The sequence below is a fragment of the Pelobates fuscus genome, chromosome 4, assembly GCF_036172605.1.
Source record: "Pelobates fuscus isolate aPelFus1 chromosome 4, aPelFus1.pri, whole genome shotgun sequence".
Classification (NCBI taxonomy): Eukaryota; Metazoa; Chordata; class Amphibia; order Anura; family Pelobatidae; genus Pelobates; species Pelobates fuscus.
The window spans coordinates 6660366-6678734 of NC_086320.1; the positions used below are offsets into that span (position 1 = coordinate 6660366).

General features: G+C 52.0%; 1 protein-coding gene across 5 annotated transcripts in view; it reads left to right on the forward strand.

Annotated features, from left to right (window-relative positions):
* Positions 1-18369, forward strand: part of PLEC (plectin) — a 556052-nt gene that overhangs the window by 428356 nt on the left and 109327 nt on the right. For 2 of the 5 annotated variants that reach the window (XM_063450942.1, XM_063450944.1), the window contains exons 1-3: positions 2458-2599; positions 5092-5153; positions 16271-16285. The exons of 1 other annotated variant lie outside the window; for it this stretch is intronic. In XM_063450942.1, coding sequence (XP_063307012.1) covers positions 2473-2599; positions 5092-5153; positions 16271-16285 — 204 coding nt within the window. In that variant the 5' untranslated portion in view covers positions 2458-2472. Of the gene's footprint in view, positions 1-2457; positions 2600-5091; positions 5154-16270; positions 16286-18369 lie in introns of those variants that run through there. 2 more of the 5 variants (XM_063450943.1, XM_063450945.1) reach the window with 1 other exon arrangement.

Consider the following 18369-nt stretch of genomic DNA (forward strand, 5'->3'; position numbering starts at 1 on the left):
AAAAGTATAGAAGCTGCGGGGGTGCTTAGAAGAGTATAGGGGCTGTGGAAGGGGCTCTGCAGAGGATAGGGGCTGTGGAAGGGGCTCCGCAGAGGATAGGGGCTGTGGAAGGGGCTCCGCAGAGGATAGGGGCTGTGGAAGGGGCTCCGCAGAGGATAGGGGCTGTGGAAGGGGCTCCGCAGAGGATAGGGGCTGTGGAAGGGGCTCCGCAGAGGATAGGGGCTGTGGAAGGGGCTCCGCAGAGGATAGGGGCTGTGGAAGGGGCTCCGCAGAGGATAGGGCTGTGGAAGGGGCTCCGCAGAGGATAGGGGCTGTGGAAGGGGGCTCCGCAGAGGATAGGGGCTGTGGAGGGGGCTCCGCAGAGGATAGGGGCTGTGGAGGGGGCTCCGCAGAGGATAGGGGCTGTGGAGGGGGCTCCGCAGAGGATAGGGGCTGTGGAGGGGGCTCCGCAGAGGATAGGGGCTGTGGAGGGGGCTCCGCAGAGGATAGGGGCTGTGGAGGGGGCTCCGCAGAGGATAGGGGCTGTGGAGGGGGCTCCGCAGAGGATAGGGGCTGTGGAGGGGGCTCCGCAGAGGATAGGGGCTGTGGAGGGGGCTCCGCAGAGGATAGGGGCTGTGGAGGGGGCTCCGCAGAGGAAAGGGGCTGTGGAGGGGGCTCCGCAGAGGATAGGGGCTGTGGAGGGGGCTCCGCAGAGGATAGGGGCTGTGGAGGGGCTCCGCAGAGGATAGGGGCTGTGGAGGGGCTCCGCAGAGGATAGGGGCTGTGGAAGGGGGCTCCGCAGAGGATAGGGGCTGTGGAGGGGGCTCCGCAGAGGATAGGGGCTGTGGAGGGGGCTCCGCAGAGGATAGGGGCTGTGGAGGGGGCTCCGCAGAGGATAGGGGCTGTGGAGGGGGCACCGCAGAGGATAGGGGCTGTGGAGGGGGCTCCGCAGAGGATAGGGGCTGTGGAGGGGGCTCCGCAGAGGATAGGGGCTGTGGAGGGGGCTCCGCAGAGGATAGGGGCTGTGGAGGGGGCTCCGCAGAGGATAGGGGCTGTGGAGGGGGCTCCGCAGAGGATAGGGGCTGTGGAGGGGGCTCCGCAGAGGATAGGGGCTGTGGAGGGGGCTCCGCAGAGGATAGGGGCTGTGGAGGGGGCTCCGCAGAGGATAGGGGCTGTGGAGGGGGCTCCGCAGAGGATAGGGGCTGTGGAGGGGGCTCCGCAGAGGATAGGGGCTGTGGAGGGGGCTCCGCAGAGGATAGGGGCTGTGGAGGGGGCTCCGCAGAGGATAGGGGCTGTGGAGGGGGCTCCGCAGAGGATAGGGGCTGTGGAGGGGGCTCCGCAGAGGATAGGGGCTGTGGAGGGGGCTCCGCAGAGGATAGGGGCTGTGGAGGGGGCTCCGCAGAGGATAGGGGCTGTGGAGGGGCTCCGCAGAGGATAGGGGCTGTGGAGGGGGCTCCGCAGAGGATAGGGGCTGTGGAGGGGGCTCCGCAGAGGATAGGGGCTGTGGAGGGGGCTCCGCAGAGGATAGGGGCTGTGGAGGGGGCTCCGCAGAGGATAGGGGCTCAAGTGCCATAATCTCTTAGCAATGTGTGTCTGTCGTTATCCTCTTCTAGCAGTCTCTCTGTGTAGATATCCTCTCCCAGCAGTATTGCTCTCTCTGTAGATACCCTCTCCCAGCAGTCTGTCTCTCTCTGTAGGTACCCTCTCCCAGCAATCTCTCTCTCTGTAGGTACCCTCTCCCAGCAATCTCTCTCTCTGTAGGTACCCTCTCCCAGCAGTCTCTCTCTCTCTCTCTCTGTAGATACCCTCTCCCAGCAGTCTCTCTCTCTCGATACCCTCTCCCAGCAGTATCTCTCTCTCTGTAGATACCCTCTCCCAGCAGTGTCTCTCTCTCTCTCTCTGTCTGTAGGTACCCTCTCCCAGCAGTGTCTCTCTCTCTCTCTGTCTGTAGGCACCCTCTCCCAGCAGTGTCTCTCTCTCTCTGTGTAGATACCCTCTCCCAGCAGTCTCTCTCTCTCTCTCTCTCTCTCTCTCTCTCCCCTCTCCCCTCTCCCAGCAGTCTCTCTATTATACCCAGCTTTCTGAGGCTGTGGAGCTATTATGTTGAGAATGCAGTGGACCTGCAGTGGGAGCTCAGATTATTTTGAGGTTTCCTGTTGCTCTGATGAAGCTGTGAGTAATAGGAGGTGGGGGATCACCCAGCGGTGCTGTTAGGGAGGGTCACACAGGCACACCTTGAAGTGTGGCTCATTGACACACACCTCGGAAAAGGGAGGGCCCTGGGCAGGGCAGGATCAGACAGGGCAGGCTTGGAATTGCTTAGCCTGCAGGCAATCAGGGGGAAGAGTCCTAGAGGAGGGAAGTGTGGGACAGAGAGCTAGAGAAAGCAGAGCGGACGAGACAGATCTCACACAGAGGAAATACCAAGACAAGGGAGCACAGAAACGCTCTCTTCTGGGGAAAAAAGTTTGAGAAAGTTGGATTGTAAGCTTCATGGATCAGCAGAGGTACCGCACCAATGCTGCTCTGCCTTCCCATCAGGAGGGAAACTTCCGCCAGAGAACCAGCTCGGAGGACAACCTGTACCTGGCAGTGCTGAGGGCTACTGAGGGCAAGAAAGGTACATACTGGGTGGGGGCTGTGGCTTAATGTAACTCAGACTTTGATAATAGAGAGATGGACATGGGGTACTGACTGCGTCCACCCTGGGATAGACCCATACTGACTGCGTCCACCCTGGGATAGACCTATACTGACTGCGTCCACGCTGGGATAGACCCATACTGACTGCGTCCACCCTGGGATGGACCCATACTGACTGCATCCACCCTGGGATGGACCCATACTGACTGCGTCCACCCTGGGATGGACCCATCTGACTGCGTCCACCCTGGGATAGACCCGTACTGACTGCGTCCGTCCTGGGATAGACCCGTACTGACTGCGTCCGTCCTGGGATAGACCCGTACTGACTGCGTCCGTCCTGGGATAGACCCGTACTGACTGCGTCCGTCCTGGGATAGACCCGTACTGACTGCGTCCGTCCTGGGATAGACCCGTACTGACTGCGTCCGTCCTGGATAGACCTGTACTGACTGCCTCCATCCTGGGACAGACCCATCTTTAATATGAGGGATTTAGACAATTTGGAGATGTCTTTGATGAAGAGGTTTATCTCAGTCCTAATATTTGTGTAGCGTTAGCCATGTTTATTATCTTTGCTTACATTGCTGCAGACAATGGCAGGCTCTCCCTGAGGGAAGACACTAGTTGACCTGCGTCTGTGTCTCCACAACCTTGTCTTTCATGGAATGTTTTCTGTTTTCAAGCAGGTCATTCACCTGTCCGAGACCTAGTGGTGACCTATTTAACCCATGTAGATTAAATTAGCTCTCAGCAGGCTCAGAGTCATTCTGACTGTTTTGGATCTGCGTTTCCTACCTGTAAACGCAAATCAATCCAGAGTACTGACTGGCTACACCTGAGCGTGATCTGCTTAGGGGTGACCAGGGAGTGGTGTGTCTTACAAACTCCATATGGGCTCCACGCAGAGGGATTCCACTTTAAATGTTCTCTAAATTCCAGGGAGTTTGTGGAACAGTAGCAGGTCTGGGGGTTTATGAGAGATTAGCAAGCCTGGCAGTACTGGATCTGGCTGGGGCTATATGGGAGATTAGCAGGCCTGGCAGTACTGGATCTGGCTGGGGCTATATGGGAGATTAGCAGGCCTGGCAGTACTGGATCTCGGTGGGGTTCATGAGAGATTAGCAGGCCTGGCAGTACCGGATCTGGCTGGGGGTGTATGGGAGATTAGCAGGCCTGGCAGTACCAGATCTGGCTGGGGGTGTATGGTAGATTAGTAGGCCTGGCAGTACCGGATCTGGCTGGGGGTGTATGGGAGATTAGCAGGCCTTACAGTACAGGATCTGGCTGGGGGTGTATGGGAGATTAGCAGGCCTGGCAGTACCGGATCTGGCTGGGGGTGTATGGTAGATTAGTAGGCCTGGCAGTACCGGATCTGGCTGGGGGTGTATGGGAGATCAGCAGGCCTGACTGTACTGGATCTGGCTGGGGGTGTATGGGAGATTAGCAGGCCTTACAGTACAAGATCTGGCTGGGGGTGTATGGGAGATTAGCAGGCCTGGCAGTACCGGATATAGCAGAGTGTGTATGGGAGATTAGCGGGCCTGGCAGTACCGGATCTGGCAGATTGTGTATGGGAGACTGGCAGGGGGTGTATGGGAGATTAGCAGGCCTGGCAGTACCGGATCTGGCAGAGTGTGTATGGGAGACTGGCAGGGGGTGTATGGGAGATTAGCAGGCCTGGCAGTACCGGATATAGCAGAGTGTGTATGGGAGACTGGCAGGGGGTGTATGGGAGATTAGCAGGCCTGGCAGTACTGGATCTGGCTGGGGGTGTATGGGAGATCAGCAAGCCTGGCAGTACTGGATCTGTCTGGGGCTATATGGGAGATTAGCAGGCCTGGCAGTACCGGATCTGGCTGGGGGTGTATGGGAGATTAGCAGGCCTGGCAGTACCGGATCTGGCTGGGGGTGTATGGGAGATTAGCAGGCCTGGCAGTACCAGATCTGGCTGGGGGTGTATGGAAGATTAGCAGGCCTGGCAGTACCGGATCTGGCTGGGGGTGTATGGGAGATTAGCAGGCCTGGCAGTACCGGATCTGGCTGGGGGTGTATGGGAGATTAGCAGGCCTGGCAGTACCGGATCTGGCTGGGGGTGTAAGGGAGATTAGCAGGCCTGGCAGTACCGGATATGGCTGGGGGTGTATGGGAGATTAGCAGGCCTGGCAGTACCGGATCTGGCTGGAGGTGTATGGGAGATTAGCAGGCCTGGCAGTACCGGATCTGGCTGGGGGTGTATGGGAGATTAGCAGGCCTGGCAGTACCGGATCTGGCTGGGGGTGTATGGGAGATTAGCAGGCCTGGCAGTACCGGATCTGGCTGGGAGTTTATGGGAGATTAGCAGGCCTGGCAGTACCGGATCTGGCTGGAGTTTGTGGGAGATTAGTAGGTGGGATGTTTATATGTACTAATTGTTTTTGTTTTTTTATGTTGATTTTCCTTAAATTTTCCTCTTCTCTGTTTCTGCAGATGAAAGGGATCGGGTGCAAAAGAAAACATTTACCAAATGGGTAAACAAACATCTAATTAAGGTGAGTAAGAAGTTCTCAACACTGGAGAAATCCAGCTAGAAAAACATATTTAACGGCAAAAGGCTGGGGTGTATCACACTGCATGGGGGTCTGGAGCTTATTCTGCACCGTATTATTGTATTATTGACACCGTTTGACTCCTCGCTTTTGCTTTCTGTGCAGCCAGCAGAGGGAGGCTCGCATTGTGCTTTCTGTGCAGCCAGCAGAGGGAGGCTCGCATTGTGCTTTCTGTGCAGCCAGCAGAGGGAGGCTTGCATTGCGCGTCCTGTGCAGCCAGCGGAGGGAGGCTCACATTGCGCGTCCTGTGCAGCCAGCGGAGGGAGGCTCACATTGCGCGTCCTGTGCAGCCAGCGGAGGGAGGCTCGCATTGCGCTTTCTGTGCAGCCAGCGGAGGGATGCTCTCCTCGCACTTTCTGTGCAGCGAGCGGAGGGAGGCTCACATTGCGCTTTCTGTGCAGCGAGCGGAGGGAGGCTCGCATTGCGCTTTCTGTGCAGCGAACGGAGGGAGGCTCGCATTGTGCTTTCTGTGCAGCGAGCGGAGGTTGGCTCGCATTGCGCTTTCTGTGCAGCGAGCGGAGGTTGGCTCGCATTGCGCTTTCTGTGCAGCGAGCGGAGGTTGGCTCGCATTGCGCTTTCTGTGCAGCGAGCGGAGGTTGGCTCGCATTGCGCTTTCTGTGCAGCGAGCGGAGGGAGGCTCACGTTGCGCTTTCTGTGCAGCGAGCGGAGGGAGGCTCGCATTGCGCTTTCTGTGCAGCGAGCGGAGGGAGGCTTACATTGCGCTTTCTGTGCAGCGAGCGGAGGGAGGCTCACATTGCGCTTTCTGTGCAGCGAGCAGAGGGAGGCTCGCATTGCGCTTTCTGTGCAGCGAGCGGAGGGAGGCTCGCATTGCGCTTTCTGTGCAGCGAGCGGAGGGAGGCTCGCATTGCGCTTTCTGTGCAGCGAGCGGAGGGAGGCTTGCATTGGTTCTGATAGTTACGGTACCGGCTGTTGGGGTGATGTGGCTGCTGGTTGTGATGGTTACAGTACTGGCTGTTGGGGTAATGTGGCTGCTGATTCTGATAGTTACAGTACCGGCTGTTGGGGTAATGTGGCTGCTGGTTCTGATAGTTACGGTACCGGCTGTTGGGGTAATCTGGCTGCTGGTTATGATAGCTACAGTACCGCCTGTTTGTGTAATGTGGCTGCTGGTTGTGATGGTTACTGTACCGGCTGTTTGGGTAATGTGGCTGCTGGTTCTGATAGTTATGGTACCGGCTGTTGGGGTAATGTGGCTGCTGGTTCTGATAGTTACGGTACCGGCTGTTGGAGTAATGTGGCTTCTGGTTGTGATATTTACGGTACCGGCTGTTGCAGTAATGTGGCTGCTGGTTGTGGTAGTTATAGTACCGGCTGTTTGGGTAATGTGGCTGCTGGTTCTGATAGTTACGGTACCGGCTGTTGGGGTAATGTGGCTTCTGGTTGTGATATTTACGGTACCGGCTGTTGGGGTAATGTGGCTGCTGGTTGTGGTAGTTACAGTACCGGCTGTTTGGGTAATGTGGCTGCTGGTTGTGATGGTTACGGTACCGGCTGTTGGGGTAATGTGGCTGCTGGTTCTGATAGTTACGGTACTGGCTGTTGGGGTAAAGTGGCTGCTGGTTGCGATAGTTACGGTACTGGCTGTTGGGGTAATGTGGCTGCTGGTTGCGATAGTTACGGTACTGGCTGTTGGGGTAATGTGGCTGCTGGTTCTGATAGTTACGGTACTGGCTGTTGGGGTAATGTGGCTGCTGGTTGTGGTAGTTACAGTACCGGCTGTTTGGGTAATGTGGCTGCTGGTTGTGGTAGTTATAGTACCGGCTGTTGGGGTAATGTGGCTGCTGGTTCTGATAGTTACGGTACTGGCTGTTGGGGTAATGTGGCTGCTGGTTCTGATAGTTACGGTACTGGCTGTTGGGGTAATGTGGCTGCTGGTTCTGATAGTTACGGTACTGGCTGTTGGGGTAATGTGGCTGCTGGTTCTGATAGTTACGGTACCGGCTGTTGGGGTAATGTGGCTGCTGATTCTGATAGTTACGGTACTGACTGTTGGGGTAAAGTGGCTGCTGGTTGCGATAGTTACAGTACCGGTTGTTATGGTAATGTGGTTTTAGTCATAAAGAACTGGACTCCAATTTTCTTGCACTAATAATAAGAAAGACATAACACACAGATTCCACCACAGAGGAAATGGAGCCAATTTGCCAAGGCAGCAGCTGGTGAATCACTCAGGAAGTGGCAGTCACTTGCTAAGAAACACACAAATATTTATTTACTTTAAGTTTTCATATATAAAGCTTATAAAACTGAGGGGGTGAGGGATTACTCAGGAAGCTTCATCATCTTTCACCCTGGCTGAGCGCATAATGCACATGCACCCCTCGCTGAGTGCGCCATACGCGGGCCCCACTCGCTCAGCGCGCCATACGCGGGCCCCACTCGCTCAGCGCGCCATACGCGGGCCCCTTCGCTGAGCGCATAATGCACATGCACCCCTCGCGGAGCGCACCATACGCGGGCCCCACTCGCTGAGCGCGCCATACGCGGGCCCCACTCGCTGAGCGCGCCATACGCGGGCCCCCCTCGCTGAGCGCATAATGCACATGCACCCTTCGCGGAGCGCACCAAACGCGGGCCCCCCTCGCGGAGTTCACCAAACGCGGGCCCCCCTCGCTGAGCACGCCATACGCAGGCTGGCACCCCTCGCTGAGCACACCATACACGGGCACTCCTCCAAATCGTATTGCCCCCACACTGTGTTCCATTTGTAATATTCGTGAGATGTTGAATTTGCATCCTTAGTTATATTGTCACGTGTAATTTAGAGCTGTTCATTTTGGAATGCCCCCCTCCCCCCCTGACTGTGGTGACTGTTCATCTCTGAATCACACCAGTATGTGCGCGTTGTACCCCCACCGCTCGGCTTGCAGCCGGGAAATCGCTCACACTGCTGCCCCCTGTTCTCTGTTCAGGGTTGGGCCCCTAGGCTATGCCAGGCTTTAAAATATGAAACCCTTTAAGATGTGTGGGCTATGTGACCCCTGAAAGTGTTATTTACAGACACAATTTTCTCAAGCAAGCAGAGGTTTTAAATTCTTCTTTTAATGCCTTAAGGACACATGACATGTGTGATATGTCATGATTCCCTTTTATTCCAGAGGTTTGGTCCTTAAGGGGTTAAAAGAGCATTTTACAAGGTTCGCACCTTATGCTCATTAGTGTATTGCAATGCTTGTCACTACATATAGCACTCACTGTGCTAGCCTACTGACCTAGCCTTGTCACTACATATAGCGTACACTGCCTATACTGACCTAGCCTTGTCACTACATATAGCACTCACTGTGCTAGCCTACTGACCTAGCCTTGTCACTACATATAGCGTACACTGCCTATACTGACCTAGCCTGGTCACTACATATAGCACACACTGCCTATACTGACCTAGCCTGGTCACTACATATAGCACACACTGCCTATACTGACCTAGCCTTGTCACTACATATAGCGTACACTGCCTATACTGACCTAGCCTGGTCACTACATATAGCGCACACTGGCTATACTGACCTAGCCTTGTCACTACATATAGCGTACACTGCCTATACTGACCTAGCCTGGTCACTACATATAGCGTACACTGCCTATACTGACCTAGCCTTGTCACTACGTATAGCGCACACTGCCTATACTGACCTAGCCTTGTCACTACATATAGCGCACACTGCCTATACTGACCTAGCCTTGTCACTACATATAGCGCACACTGCCTATACTGACCTAGCATTGTCACTACATATAGCGTACACTGCCTATACTGACCTAGCCTTGTCCCTACATATAGCGCACACTGCCTATACTGACCTAGCCTGGTCACTACATATAGCACACACTGCCTATACTGACCTAGCATTGTCACTACATATAGCGCACACTGCCTATACTGACCTAGCCTTGTCACTACATATAGCGCACACTGCCTATACTGACCTAGCCTGGTCACTACATATAGCACACACTGCCTATACTGACCTAGCATTGTCACTACATATAGCGTACACTGCCTATACTGACCTAGCCTTGTCCCTACATATAGCGCACACTGCCTATACTGACCTAGCCTTGTCACTACATAAAGCACACTCTGCCTATACTGAATTGTGCATTTGCAGCAATGGCCTTGTCACTTAATATAGCATACACTGCCTATACTGACCTAGCCTTGTCCCTACATATAGCGCACACTGCCTATACTGACCTAGCCTGGTCACTACATATAGCACACACTGCCTATACTGACCTAGCCTGGTCACTACATATAGCACACACTGCCTATACTGACCTAGCATTGTCACTACATATAGCGCACACTGCCTATACTGACCTAGCCTGGTCACTACATATAGCACACACTGCCTATACTGACCTAGCATTGTCACTACATAAAGCACACTCTGCCTATACTGAATTGTGCATTTGCAGCAATGGCCTTGTCACTTAATATAGCGCACACTGCCTATACTGACCTAGCCTGGTCACTACATATAGCACACACTGCCTATACTGACCTAGCATTGTCACTACATATAGCGTACACTGCCTATACTGACCTAGCCTTGTCCCTACATATAGCGCACACTGCCTATACTGACCTAGCCTTGTCACTACATAAAGCACACTTTGCCTATACTGAATTGTGCATTTGCAGCAATGGCCTTGTCACTTAATATAGCATACACTGCCTATACTGACCTAGCCTTGTCCCTACATATAGCGCACACTGCCTATACTGACCTAGCCTGGTCACTACATATAGCACACACTGCCTATACTGACCTAGCATTGTCACTACATATAGCGCACACTGCCTATACTGACCTAGCCTGGTCACTACATATAGCACACACTGCCTATACTGACCTAGCATTGTCACTACATATAGCGTACACTGCCTATACTGACCTAGCCTTGTCACTACATAAAGCACACTCTGCCTATACTGAATTGTGCATTTGCAGCAATGGCCTTGTCACTTAATATAGCGTACACTGCCTATACTGACTGAGCCTTGTCACTACATATAGCATACACTGCCTATACTAACCTAGCCTTGTCACTACTCATAGCGCACACTGCCTATACTGACCTAGCATTGTCCCTACATATAGCACACACTGCATATACTGACCTAGCCTTGTCACTACATATAGCATACACTGTCTATACTGACCTAGCCTTGTCACTACATATAGCGCACACTGCCTATACTAACCTATCCTTGTCCCTACATATAGCACACACTGCATATACTGACCTAGCCTTGTCACTACATATAGCATACACTGTCTATACTGACCTAGCTTTGTCACTACATATAGCGCACACTGCCTATACTGACCTAGCCTTGTCACTACATATAGCGCACACTGCCTATACTAACCTATCCTTGTCACTACATATAGCGCACACTGCCTATACTGACCTAGCCTTGTCACTACATATAGCGCACACTGCCTATACTAACCTAGCCGTGTCACTACATATAGCGCACACTGCCTATACTGACCTAGCATTGTCCCTACATATAGCACACACTGCATATACTGACCTAGCCTGGTCACTACATATAGCGTACACTGCCTATAGTGACCTAGCTTTGTCACTACATATAGCGCACACTGCCTATACTGACCTAGCCTTGTCACTTGATATAGCGTACACTGCCTATATTGACCTAGCCTTGTCACTACATATAGCACACACTGTGCTAGCCTACTGACCTAGCCTTGTCACTACATATAGCGCACACTGCCTATACTGACCTAGCCTTGTCACTACATATAGCGCACACTGCCTATACTGACCTAGCCTTGTCACTACATATAGCGCACACTGCCTATACTAACCTATCCTTGGCACTACATATAGCCCACACTGCCTATACTGACCTAGTCTTGTCACTACATATAGCACACACTGCCTATACTGACCTAGCCTTGCCACTACATATAGCGCACACTGCCTATACTAACCTATCCTTGTCACTACATATAGCGCACACTGCCTATACTGACCTAGCCTTGTCACTACATATAGCACACACTGCCTATACTGACCTAGCCTTGTCACTACATATAGCGCACACTGCCTATACTGGCCTAGCCTTGTCACTTGATATAGCGTACACTGCCTATATTGACCTATCCTTGTCACTACATATAGCGCACACTGCCTATACTGACCTAGCCTTGTCACTACATATAGCACACACTGCCTATACTAACCTAGCCTTGTCACTACATATAGCGCTAACTGCCTATACTGACCTAGCCGTGTCACTACATATAGCGCACACTGCCTATACTGACCTAGCATTGTCCCTACATATAGCACACACTGCATATACTGACCTAGCCTTGTCACTACATATAGCGTACACTGCCTATACTGACCTAGCCTTGTCACTACATATAGCACACACTGCGCTAGCCTACTGACCTAGCCGTGTCACTACATATAGCGCACACTGCCTATACTGACCTAGCCTTGTCACTACATATAGCGCACACTGCCTATACTAACCTATCCTTGTCACTACATATAGCGCACACTGCCTATACTGACCTAGCCTTGTCACTACATATAGCGCACACTGCCTATACTAACCTATCCTTGTCACTACATATAGCGCACACTGCCTATACTGACCTAGCCTTGTCACTACATATAGCGCACACTGCCTATACTAACCTATCCTTGTCACTACATATAGCGCACACTGCCTATACTGACCTAGCCTTGTCACTACATATAGCGCACACTGCCTATACTAACCTATCCTTGTCACTACATATAGCGCACACTGCCTATACTGACCTAGCCTTGTCACTACATATAGCGCACACTGCCTATACTAACCTAGCCGTGCCACTACATATAGCGCACACTGCCTATACTGACCTAGCCTTGTCACTACATATAGCGCACACTGCCTATACTGACCTAGCCTTGTCACTACATATAGCGCACACTGCCTATACTAACCTAGCCTTGTCACTACATATAGCGCTAACTGCCTATACTGACCTAGCATTGTCACTACATATAGCGTACACTGCCTATACTGACCTAGCCTTGTCCCTACATATAGCGCACACTGCCTATACTAACCTAGCCTGGTCACTACATATAGCGTACACTGCCTATACTGACCTAGCCTGGTTACTACATATAGCGTACACTGCCTATACTGACCTAGCCTTGTCACTACATATAGCACACACTGCCTATACTGATCTAGCCTTGTCACTTAATATAGCGTACACTGCCTATACTGACCTAGCCTTGTCACTACATATAGCGCACACTGCCTATACTGACCTAGCCTTGTCACTACATATAGCGTACACTGCCTATACTGACCTAGCCTTGTCACTACATATAGCGTACACTGCCTATACTGACCTAGCCTTGTCACTACATATAGCGCACACTGCCTATACTGACCTAGCCTTGTCACTACATATAGCACACACTGTGCTAGCCTACTGATCTAGCCTTGTCACTACACATAGCACACACTGCCTATACTGACCTAGCCTTGTCACTACATATAGCACACACTGCCTATACTGACCTAGCCTTGTCACTACATATAGCGCACACTGCCTATACTGACCTAGCCTTGTCACTACATATAGCGCACACTGCCTATACTGACCTAGCCTTGTCACTACATATAGCGCACACTGCCTATACTAACCTAGCCTTGTCACTACATATAGCGCTAACTGCCTATACTGACCTAGCATTGTCACTACATATAGCGTACACTGCCTATACTGACCTAGCCTTGTCCCTACATATAGCGCACACTGCCTATACTAACCTAGCCTGGTCACTACATATAGCGTACACTGCCTATACTGACCTAGCCTGGTTACTACATATAGCGTACACTGCCTATACTGACCTAGCCTTGTCACTGCATATAGCACACACTGCCTATACTGATCTAGCCTTGTCACTTAATATAGCGTACACTGCCTATACTGACCTAGCCTTGTCACTACATATAGCGCACACTGCCTATACTGACCTAGCCTTGTCACTACATATAGCGTACACTGCCTATACTGACCTAGCCTTGTCACTACATATAGCGTACACTGCCTATACTGACCTAGCCTTGTCACTACATATAGCGCACACTGCCTATACTGACCTAGCCTTGTCACTACATATAGCGCACACTGCCTATACTGACCTAGCCTTGTCACTACATATAGCGCACACTGCCTATACTGACCTAGCCTTGTCACTACATATAGCGCACACTGCCTATACTGACCTAGCCTGGTCACTACATATAGCGCACACTGCCTATACTGACCTAGCCTTGTCACTTAATATAGCACACACTGCCTATACTGACCTAGCCTTGTCACTACATATAGCGTACACTGCCTATAGTGATCTAGCCTTGTCACTTAATATAGCGTACACTGCCTATACTGACCTAGCCTTGTCACTACATATAGCGCACACTGCCTATACTGACCTAGCCTTGTCACTTAATATAGCACACACTGCCTATACTGACCTAGCCTTGTCACTACATATAGCGTACACTGCCTATACTGATCTAGCCTTGTCACTTAATATAGCGTACACTGCCTATACTGACCTAGCCTTGTCACTACATATAGCACACACTGCCTATACTGACCTAGCCTGGTCACTACATATAGCGTACACTGCCTATACTGACCTAGCCTTGTCACTACATATAGCGTACACTGCCTATACTGACCTAGCCTTGTCACTACATATAGCGTACACTGCCTATACTGACCTAGCCTGGTCACTACATATAGCGTACACTGCCTATACTGACCTAGCCTTGTCACTACATATAGCGTACACTGCCTATACTGACCTAGCCTGGTCACTACATATAGCGCACACTGGCTTTACCGGATATAACTTCGGTATTGCATCCCCAAGACGTGACATTACTTAAATCTTGCTCAACCTCCAGTTTGTAACATAAAGGAAGGAATCCCTGATAATTTCATAGGATGTGGCCGTGTGCTGGGATTTATTGATTTCTGTAACTGGGAGATTTTACAGTGACTTTATCAGAAACGGCTATAATTCTATTATATGAAATATCTATTATCTCTCACATTTTCCTTTCTCTCTCCCTCTCTACATATCTACGTACTCTCTTTATGTCCTCCATTATCTTCACACCTCCTCACTTGACCATCTCTCCGCTCCTCTGTACCCCTCTACCTGCACCCCTTTTGTCTCTACCCCTCTATCTGAACCACTATGTATCTACCCCTCTATCTGCCCCCTGTGTCTCTACCCCTCTATCTGAACCACTATGTATCTACCCCTCTATCTGAACCCCTGTCTCTCTACCCCTCTATCTGAACCCCTGTCTCTCTACCCCTCTATCTGCCCCCTGTGTCTCTACCCCTCTATCTGAACCACTATGTATCTACCCCTCTATCTGCACCCCTTTGTCTCTACCTGAACCCCTTTTATCTCTACCCCTCTATCTGAACCACTATGTATCTACCCCTCTATCTGAACCCCTTTTATCTCTACCCCTCTATCTGAACCCCTTTGTCTCTACCCCTCTACCTGAACCCCTTTGCCTCTACCCCTTTATCTGAACCCCTTTGCCTCAACCTCTCTATCCAAACTCCTTTGCCTCAACTCCTCTATCTGAACCCCTATTTCTCTACCCCTCTATCTGAACCCCTATTTCTCTACCCCTCTATCTAAACCCCTATTTCTCTACCCCTCTATCTAAACCCCTATTTCTCTACCCCTCTATCTGAACCCCTATTTCTTTACCCCTGTATCTGAACCTCTATGCCTCTACCCCTATATCTGAACCCCTATGCCTCTACCCCTATATCTGAACCCCTATTTCTCTACCCCTCTATCTAATCCCCCATGTCTCTACCCCTCTATCTGAACCCCTTTGCCTCTACCCCTCTATCTGAACCCCTTTGCCTCTACCCCTCTATCTGCACCCCTTTGTCTTTACCCCTCTATCTGCACCCCTTTGTCTTTACCCCTCTATCTGAACCCCTTTGCCTCTACCCCTTTGTCTCTACCCCTCTATCTGAACCCCTTTGTCTCTACCCCTCTATCTGCACCCCTTTGTCTCTACCCCTCTATCTGCACCCCTTTGTCTCTACCCCTCTATCTGAACCCCTTTGTCTCTACCCCTCTATCTGCACCCCTTTGTCTCTACCCCTCTATCTGCACCCCTTTGTCTCTACCCCACTATCTGCACCCCTTTGTCTCTACCCCTCTATCTGCACCCCTTTGTCTCTACCCCTCTATCTGCACCCCTTTGTCTCTACCCCTCTATCTGCACCCAATTGTCTCTACCCCTCTATCTGCACCCAATTGTCTCTACCCCTCTATCTGCACCCAATTGTCTCTACCCCTCTATCTGCACCCCTATGTCTCTACCCCTCTATCTGCACCCCTATGTCTCTACCCCTCTATATGCACCCCTATGTCTCTACCCCTCTATCTGCACCCCTATGTCTCTGCCCCTCTACCTGGACCCCTATGTCTCTGCCCCTCTACCTGGACCCCTATGTCTCTGCCCCTCTACCTGGACCCCTATGTCTCTGCCCCTCTACCTGGACCCCTATGTCTCTACCCCTCTACCTGCACCCCTGTGTCTCTACTGGTATCTCTACTGGTATCTGCACCACTGTGTCTCTACACTCTATCTGCACCCCTGTCTCTCTACCCCTCTATCTGAACCCCTGTGTCTCTACCCCTCTATCTGCACCCCTGTCTCTCTACCCCTCTATCTGAACCCCTGTCTCTCTACCCCTCTATCTGCACCCCTGTGTTTCTACCCCTCTATCTGCACCCCTGTGTCTCTACCCCTCTATCTGCACCCCTGTGTCTCTACCCCTTTATCTGAACCCCTATGTCTCTACCCCTCTATCTGCCCTTCTTTGTAACAACCTCAATTCTACCACCTTCCTCTCATCCTTCTTTCTTTTGTCCCCCATTTCCACCCATTTATCTCGACCCTGACACTGGCCCGGCAGCACTGGAGGGCAGAGGTAGGTTCCTGTCTGGTATCTTTCTTTTCTTTCCATTCCCCTTGTGATGTTGTTTGCACATGGCTGACAACCCCCTCGTCCCAAATTCCTCTTCTCTGCTTTTGTTGAAAATAATTTTGTTAATATTGTACTGGCATGAGATGGCATGATGCCCATGCAGGGGTTGTGTGTTAAATAACCAGAACCTTGTTAAAAGAGACATACTGACACTGAGCATGGCACGAGTGACTCCACGATATAGCTCAATGTTGGCTGCAGTTTCACACATGACATTTGGGAGAGAGCTTGCCTATGTGGGTGGGGGGGGAGGGTGGTAGAGTGTCTGTCTGTGGTAGGTAGGTTGGTAGGTAGAGAGCCTGTCTGTGGTAGGTAGGTAGAGTGCCTGTCTGTGGTAGGTAGGTAAGTAGAGTGCCTGTCTGTGGCAGGTAGGTAGGTAGAGTGCCTGTCTGTGGCAGGTAGGTAGGTAGAGTGCCTGTCTGTGGCAGGTAGGTAGGTAGAGTGCCTGTCTGTGGCAGGTAGGTAAGTAGAGTGCCTGTCTGTGGCAGGTAGGTAGGTAGAGTGCCTGTCTGTGGTAGGTAGGTAAGTAGAGTGCCTGTCTGTGGCAGGTAGGTAGGTAGAGTGCCTGTCTGTGGTAGGTAGGTAAGTAGAGTGCCTGTCTGTGGCAGGTAGGTAAGTAGAGTTCCTCTGGCAATGTGAGAGTTCCTCCTTGTGGTAGGTTGGAGAGTACCTACCTTTGGTCCCTTGCAGAGAGAGTGTAAATGAACCAAGTGAGTTTGGTTAAGTGGGACTCACTGCCCAGCGTGTTAATGAGTCTGTGAAGCGGGAAAGGAGAGCAGATCCCGTTCTCATACAAACTGGCGCGTGACGTCCCGGAATATTCCTGTCCTCCAGCTGTGACTAACGCAGCGTCCCTGCAGCAGAACACACACACAGGAATGCAGTGGTTTCATGTTTTCCATACGTATGGTGGTGGAGGGGTGTAAGTGGGTTGGTGCCCAGAATACACTGGCTCATTATACAGGGCGTCCATCACGTCCTGATTTACTGCCCATACAGACAGAGCCGTTCCCAGCCAGGAATTAACTCGCAGGGCTCTGGGTATAGCTTTCCCCAGCCTGGGACTGATGTGGGGATATAGCTGCCGATACAGACAGAGACGTTCCCAGCCAGGAATTAGCTCCCAGGGCTCGCAGGGCTCTGGGTATAGCTTTCCCCAGCCTGGGACTGATGTGGGGATATAGCTGCCGATACAGACAGAGCCGTTCCCAGCCAGGAATTAACCCCCAGGGCTCTGGGTATAGCTTTCCCCAGCCTGGGACTGATGTGGGGATATAGCTGCCCATACAGACAGAGACGTTCCCAGCCAGGAATTAACTCGCAGGGCTCTGGGTATAGCTTTCCCCAGCCTGGGACTGATGTGGGGATATAGCTGCCGATACAGACAGAGACGTTCCCAGCCAGGAATTAGCTCCCAGGGCTCGCAGGGCTCTGGGTATAGCTTTCCCCAGCCTGGGACTGATGTGGGGATATAGCTGCCCATACAGACAGAGACGTTCCCAGCCAGGAATTAGCTCCCAGGGCTCGCAGGGCTCTGGGTATAGCTTTCCCCAGCCTGGGACTGATGTGGGGATATAGCTGCCGATACAGACAGAGCCGTTCCCAGCCAGGAATTAACCCCCAGGGCTCTGGGTATAGCTTTCCCCAGCCTGGGACTGATGTGGGGATATAGCTGCCCATACAGACAGAGACGTTCCCAGCCAGGAATTAACCCCCAGGGCTCGCAGGGCTCTGGGTATAGCTTTCCCCAGCCTGGGACTGATGTGGGGATATAGCTGCCCATACAGACAGAGCCGTTCCCAGCCAGGAATTAACTCGCAGGGCTCTGGGTATAGCTTTCCCCAGCCTGGGACTGATGTGGGGATATAGCTGCCCATACAGACAGAGACGTTCCCAGCCAGGAATTAACCCCCAGGGCTCGCAGGGCTCTGGGTATAGCTTTCCCCAGCCTGGGACTGATGTGGGGATATAGCTGCCCATACAGACAGAGACGTTCCCAGCCAGGAATTAACCCCCAGGGCTCTGGG